Raw genomic sequence first — 7,280 nt, 5'->3', positions numbered from 1 at the left:
TTGGGCTGAGACTCAGAGCTGGAGCCCCAGACCCTGGTTTCCCTGCCCGGGAAGCAGAAGGCCTCTCCCTCCAGGAACACTCCTGCCACCTGTAATGACAGTGGTTCCAGTGGCTGCTGGGATATAGTGCTCAGGGTTAAGCAAAAGCCCCTTCTGCTGTGATAACCTCTTTCTTCTATGACAGCCCCCACCTCTGTGACAGCCCCTCCCTTTCTGAAGCCCCTCCCTGTATGAAAGCCCCTCCCTGACAGCCCCTTGTCTCTGACAGCCCCCTCCTCTGTGACATCAGCCTCTCCTTGCTGGTCCCCCAGTCTCAGGCAACCCAAAGACTCAAAAGTACCTCTGACTCCAAGAGTCCTGCTCCTCACCCATTCCATGCAGTGGGGCAGAGGACAGGAGGGGACCAGGGCATGGAGCCTCGCCTAGACGCAGGTGCCTGCAGCTCTGCGGCTTCAGGCAAGTTGCTGGACCTCTCCGAGCCTCAGTTTTCTGCCTGGGACATGGGACTGTGTTCTGTGGCACCTCCTGGCAGGAATACTTGTAGGATTGACGGTGATGGTGATATAATCATGGGACCTCGTGCAGACCCAAGGAGCGCCAGCGTGAGCTCTGCTGGGCCTGTGCAGCAGGTCCATTGGCACGGGGGCCTCTGAGCTAGGGACACTTGCCACCGCCCTGCACATGAGAAACGCCCAAGGCTGTAGGCAGAGGGCGTGGCCCTGCCTCCCACCTGGCATCCTGGTGGGGGCGCTCACTCCTTTACCTGGTGCTGTTTTCAGCCAGTTTTGCCAACACACCACATTCTAATGGGGGACCCCAGCCCTCCTGGCCTCTATGCCCACCTACTGGCCGCCGCCTCCTCCTCCTCCTCCTCCTCCTCCTCCTCCTCCTCCTCCTCCTCCTCCTTCTTCTTCTTCTTCTTCTTCTTCTTCTTCTTCTTCTCTCTCTCTCTTCTCTTCTCTTCTCTTCTCTCTCTCTCTCTCTCTCTCTCTCTCTCTCTCTCTCTCTCTCGTCCTCCTGCCCTCTCCTCAACTTCTTCTATCATTTCAGGAATATTACCAAGGAGAGAGAAGGGGCAGGGCCTGTCCTCTTCCAGGTGCCACAGCCCCTCCCCTCCACGCAGGATCTTTCTGAAAGGATCCAGTGTCCTGGTATGGGGGGGCGTGTCCCATCCTCTCACACCCTGGCAGGACCTACTGGCCCACAGGAAATGGAGGCAGGAGCCTGGGCCCTGGACCACCCCCCAGCTGCCGCTTAAAGGAGCGGCCTGCGGGGATGCAGGAAGCCAAGTCAGCACCATGGTGCTCTGGAGGCCGCCCCTGCTCCTGCTGCTGCTGCTGGCCGGGCCCCTGGCTGTGCACGCTGCTCCTCCGACCTGCTACTCCCGGATGCTGAGCCTGAGCCGGGAGGTCACCAGTGACTTCCAGAGCCTGCGGGCTGCAGAGCCCCCGGTGAGTGTCCCAGGGCAGACCCAGCTCTCAAAACCAGCCTCTGACAAAGAGAAGGCAGGGAGGGAGAGGAAGGAAGGTCTTTTCTAATCAAAGTTGATCTCAGGGGCATTTGTATTTTATTTTCCTCCTAAATATATATCAAATCATTGCTTTTTCTTTAAATATATTACATCATTTGCAGGGAACTGGATGGAACTGGAGACCATTATTCTAAGTGAAATTAGCCACTCACAAAAAATAAGAAATCAGATGTCCTTCCTAATATGGGAAACTAGGGAGAAAAAGGGTCATAGGAGGAACAGTAGACGAAGACGGAGAAACCACAGATGAGCAAATAGGATGCCCTAACTGAGGGGATGGGAGGGGAAAGAGGGAAACTCCCTAATGACCATGACGCACATTCACAAACATATCAAAGTCCATCACTAAGCCCAACCTGAGAGGAGGGGGGAGGGGACGGGATGGGGACTGGGGAAGGGCCAATTGGGCTAAACGGGCATTGTGTGCATGCGTGCCTCCACCATCTTGTACCCCATTAAGACATACAACTGCAGTGCACCGATAAAAATTAAAAAAAAAAATACAAGGAAAGTAATCACATCCACGACAGGCTTTGTTTGATCTTGCTAGCAAATATCAGAGACACTGCCATAAATATGTACAAAAAGAAAACTAAAGGAAAGGAGAGGAAAACTCTGCATGGAGTGGACACTTCCAAGTGGAGGACTGAAACATTAAGCTCATCCTATCCCCTCCTTTACCTGGCAGGGGGAGGCCCTGCTAGGGGGAGAGGTGAGCCGGCCTCCACCCCTACCTGCTGGGGGACTGGGCACATCACTAGCTCCTATCTCAGTTTCTCTCTCCGTAAATCAGGGTGACACTAGCTGCCCCGCCCCTAGGTGCTGCGAGGCTCAGAGGACGGAGCCCGGTAGCTCAGAGCCTGCACCGCAGGCTCTAACCCTAAGCACCGGGCAGCCCTGAGCTGCCGTCTGCTCTAAAACAGAGGCAACCCCGGGACTCCGGGTTCTGCCTATCTGATACACAAGCAAAGTGCAGTAAACTTCAGCGGGAGCTCTGGGAACATTTAAAAGTGTCTTGTGTCTTCTCGAAAATGCTTCAAGTATCACCTAATGCTTCTCAGCTGTTGGGGCTTACAGTACTCTAACACCCTCTGCATTTTCTTTTTAAAAGCTAAATAGCATGCATTTATGTCTCGTTATAAAAGTAACATGCTTTGTAGAATGACTGGGGAAGGCACACAAAGAGGAGAGTTAGCTGAACACGGACGCGGCCTGTAATTCTACCGCCTACAGGTGACTCCGGCTGTCACAGCTCGTCTTCTGTCTGGGTGGAGGTCCGCTAATACACACGCCTTGTGGGGCTGGAGCAGACTTGGGATCAAATGGCACGAGCTGTGCTGACACTTGGTTATTAATCACATCATCAAATAAGTAATATGCTTTTGAGCAAAGGAAGTTTGTCGGATCGCTTATCCACACGTTTCTTGCTATTAAGTATGCAAAGAAGCCATCTGTTTTGCGGTACTGGGGACTGAACCCCGGAGCACTCTACCTCTGAGCTATACCACCAGTCCTATTTTTTACTATTTACTTTGAAACAGGGCCTCAGTAAGTTGCAGAGGGCCTCACTAAGTAGCTGGGGCTGGCTGCAACCCTGCGATCCTCCTGTCTCAGCCTCTCCAGTACCTATATTGCAAGCATCCACCACCATGCCTGGCTGAAATACAATTTTCAAAGGTTAAAAAAATTCAAAGGCTTAGCATTATAGAACTGGAAAGAAGTGAGGAAGTTATGTATTCTAGCATTGTAATTTCACAACAGAGGTCAGATCTCTGAGAAGGAAGATACTAGCCCAACACCGTACAGGGAATTTACCAGAGAGTAGGAATCCAGGTCTCCTGGTCTTCAGGCCTACACAGACAAAGGAATAAAATATAACAATGGAAGGCTTCACACACCTGTAGACTCTTGCAGTAGATAGTGTGTATTTTACTACAGCTGGATTTATTCATATATAACATATAAAAAATAAAAAAACAATACAGTAAAATATTTATATGTGGATATACATATTAAATATATCTTCATTTACATATTTATATACATGTTATTTATTTGTAATTATATATGCCTAAGTATTTGTAAAGAACTGCCATATAACTAAACAGCTATAAAGTTGTTTTACATCTATATATGTATACATACACCATAATTTATATTACAGTGTACATTTATACTTATATATGTGTATATATTTGTGTATATAATAGAATGCCCTGAATCACTGTAAATATGATAAATGCTGTGCTCTGAAAGTTGAATCAGGACAATGGGTTGCTCCTTTGGGTACAAATAGTAGACAAAGTTCTGTGGCACCCTGGAGGAAGACCCCAGTGCCCGTGGTGGGCTGGGGGTACCCTCTGGGACCAGGCTGAGTGTGTGTCCCAGGAGCATCCCAGCAACCCGTGTCCTTCCCGCAGGAGCCGTGTGTGAGGTACCTGCCTGGGCTGTACCTGGATATCCATGTAAGAGGGTTCTGCCTGGGCCGGGAGGCAGGTGGTGGGTCTGGGACTGTGCCCCATCGACAAGCACCCCAGAGGGCGGGGAGTCGGGAGACCTCTGCAGAAACTGAGCTCTGCCCTGTGGCCACTGACTTCTGACTGGCCTCCCCTGGCTCCGGTTCCCAGAACTACTGCGTGCTGGCCAAGCTGCGGGACTTCGTCGCCTCGCCCCAGTGCTGGAGAGTGGCCGCGGTGGATGCCCTGAAGGACAAAGTGCGGAAGCTGTACACCATCGTGAACTCCTTCTGCAGGAGAGTGCGTGGCGCCCCTTTCTGCTTGCTGTCCCCTGAGACGTCCTGAGATTTTTCAAGGACGGCTGGGAGGAGGGTGCCCAGGAGGGGCAGCAGGGTTAGGTGGTACACAGAGCCCTTCTGCCACCAGAGCCACCCCTGTCAAGGGACTGGGACCCAGGAGGAGCCTTGGCCTCTGTGAGCTGCACACTGATGAAGGGCCAGGCCCCAGGGCCACTCCCTGGCCTCCTGAGACAGACTGCCAGGAGCCGGGGTTGCAGGTCTAGGGAGGCTTCCCAGAGGAGGGGGAGCTCCAGGTATGCTCTGTCTAGGAGGTTCTGGTAGGGAAGGAGAAGGGGACAGAGCCAGGTAGTCCCAGGACACCCTTATCTCCCTGCTCCCAGTGGGAGCACCTCTCCATTCTCTGGGGCACTTTCCCTATCCTATGTATTGGGGCCATGCTAGTGCCTATATCATTACATCAATGGCTGGAGAACATTCAGTCCACCCTTATCATGTGCAGCAGTAACTGCCTTGATCCTGAGACGCCAGCAGTGTCTGAAGACAGAATTCATGGCAGCTATCTGGCCCTAGTAAGCCCCTCCAGAAACCCTAATGGCTCACTATTATCACTTCTGTGTCCCTGTATCAAAGACTCGTTACATATTCCCAATGCCTGATCCCTCCTCACTGCCTTCCCTGGGTCTATGGAGACAGGCAGAGGACGTGAGCATGGTACAGGCATCACATCCTCTCAGATGACTGTGATGCCTGCACCATGCTCATGTACCGCAAGTGCACTTGCGGGAAGCCGTTAGGCTGAGAGCTGGTGTTGTTCTGTGTGCATCACCAACACCCAGGCCAGAGTGGCAGCTCAGAGATCAAGATGTATTCATTTACCATCTCCTTGCCTGGTCAACCATCCGTCCATCTGGTCGACCAGCATATGGTGGTTTCCATTAGTAACAGTGACAGTATGAATCCTATGAGAAAATGGAAAGGACGGAACTAGCTGTCCTTGAGATGCAGGGAGGGGAAATCTCTACACAACGGGGAAGACCTGAAAGGTGTTTGAGGATGATACGGAGTCCTGTAGCTGCACCTGGGCTCCAGGTCACCTTCTGTGACGTTCCTGCTCACTGTGAATCTCTTACAGGACCTGGTGTTCCTCTCAGATGACTGTGATGCCTTGGAACACCCAATCCCAGTGACCACCAGCCCTCCAGATCCCCAGCACTAAGGCGACTGGGCCCAAGAACCAACCCGAGGGAATGGATGCTGTGTCAGCCACCCAGACTGGAGGGGCTGAAGCCACAGCCCCAAGGCCTCCTGCACCTGCAGCAGCTGAACATACCTCTAGGTGTCCCCAAGCCTGCTGGGAAGCGGAGCACCTGTGTGGAGCAAAGCATTAGAAGCCATACTGGTGATGTTTTCCCAGCATGGTTAGACACCCAGGCAAAGAAGTACTTACCAGTTTTGTTTTGTTTTTTTTTTTTATGAACAAGTAGCTAGAGTAAAACAGTGTGTTTTTTATTACTGCTTTAATGGAAGAATGCTACCGCTTTTTTTTATAGAAACCTGCTTATACATTATACCTTATATATATTATACCTTATGCTTTGTACCTTCCCCCACCACTAAGTTTCCTTTCCTTTAATTTTAAAAGAAATTTTAAGCTGGACATGATAGTACAGGCCTTTAATCCCAGTATTTGGGATACTGAGACAGGAGGATCAGAGGTTTGAAAACAGCCTCTGCAACTTAGGCCTTCAGCAACTTTAGCAAGACCCTATTTTAAAATAAATAAATGAAAAGGGCTGTAGGTAGAGCTTAGAGACAGAATATCCCTAAGTTCAGGCTCCAGTACCAAAAAAAAAAGACAAGAAAAAAGAAAAAAGAATGCTTTTAAGATATGAAGATATGTTTGCAAGGCTCTTCGGTAGTGCTGACAGGAACCACTCTTTCATTGAAAGGTGATGACAGTCAAATAAAGACTAGCTCCACGGAGAACCCTGTGTCCTGATGTGCTTGCCCAGGGTGGACGTCAGAGGATTTATGTCGCGATTTCCCGAAGCTGCTCTATCCACCCAACCCACCTTTCTCCTTTCCATCCAGTGCAGGTGCCTGGGTTGGCTCCGCCCACCTGCACGGAGATCCTCTCCTAAGGTGTTGGGTACTTAATGCTGGAGACAGATGGTCCCTCTGGGTGTGAATGTTGAGGACAGACTGCATCATATGTGGGCAGGATGGTGCCCTGAACTTATCCCAAACCCCAGTCCCTTGATCCCACACCATGAACCCAGAGATGGGCATCTTAGGCTGGAAAGGGGAGAGCCTGGATCGAGCCCAAGCCTGTGGACTCTGAAGCCCACCTTTTCCCAACACCTTGATGCTGGTTCCCTCCTGCATGGACCGTGCTTGCTTGATTCAATTACAAACCCAATAATAACATCTCAACTAAGTAACCAGATAGTGGAAAACTATTTCTAATGTCGTTTTGCTAAGTTCCACCTCTGTATTGGTGTCTTCTTGTTTCTTTTACTCCCTCTGGTACATACAACCCTGGCTTTTCCTCCTTGGTCTTAGAGGCCTCTGACATCTCACGTGATTCCTGGATATGGCTGATGGGCTTTTCAGCTTCTAGTTGGAAGCAGAGACCTATAGAAACACTGTGCTAGTTTACTGGGGTCTCTGTAACACAACACCCCAAACTGGGTGGCTTGAAACAAGGGGAATTCACTGTCTCAAGCTCGAGAGGCTGGAAATTGTGAATCCCAGTGCCAACAGGCCCACATGGTCTCAGGAACCTCTAGGCCAGGGGTCTCCCTTGCCTCTTCCAGTCTCTGGTGGTTGGTGGTGATCCTTGGTGTTCCTCGGCATTCAAACACAACACATTAATCACCCATTAAGAGAGAGTGTCCTTTCTGTGTCTATGTCTCTGTGTCCAAGGCCACCAGTCACTGAATTAGGGCCCATCTCAATCCAGTATGTGCCTTATTTGTTGTTGTTGTTGTTGTT

General features: G+C 50.6%; 1 protein-coding gene across 1 annotated transcript; it reads left to right on the top strand.

Moving 5' to 3' along the window:
- Positions 1-1,298: 1,298 nt before the first annotated feature.
- CYTL1 (cytokine like 1) lies at positions 1,299-5,502 on the top strand (the record flags this gene model as incomplete). Its single annotated transcript, XM_080697280.1, has 4 exons — positions 1,299-1,451; positions 3,952-3,996; positions 4,159-4,287; positions 5,419-5,502. 4 exons carry the CDS (start codon positions 1,299-1,301, stop codon positions 5,500-5,502), a joined length of 411 nt encoding a protein of 136 aa, XP_080553406.1.
- Between the last annotated feature and the right edge of the window lie 1,778 nt (positions 5,503-7,280).

This window comes from Muscardinus avellanarius, assembly GCF_963383645.1.
Source record: "Muscardinus avellanarius genome assembly, chromosome: 6".
NCBI classification, from domain to species: domain Eukaryota; kingdom Metazoa; phylum Chordata; class Mammalia; order Rodentia; family Gliridae; genus Muscardinus; species Muscardinus avellanarius.
The sequence above is the reverse complement of the archived record's forward strand: the minus strand, read 5'-3'. Positions and strand labels throughout refer to the sequence as shown.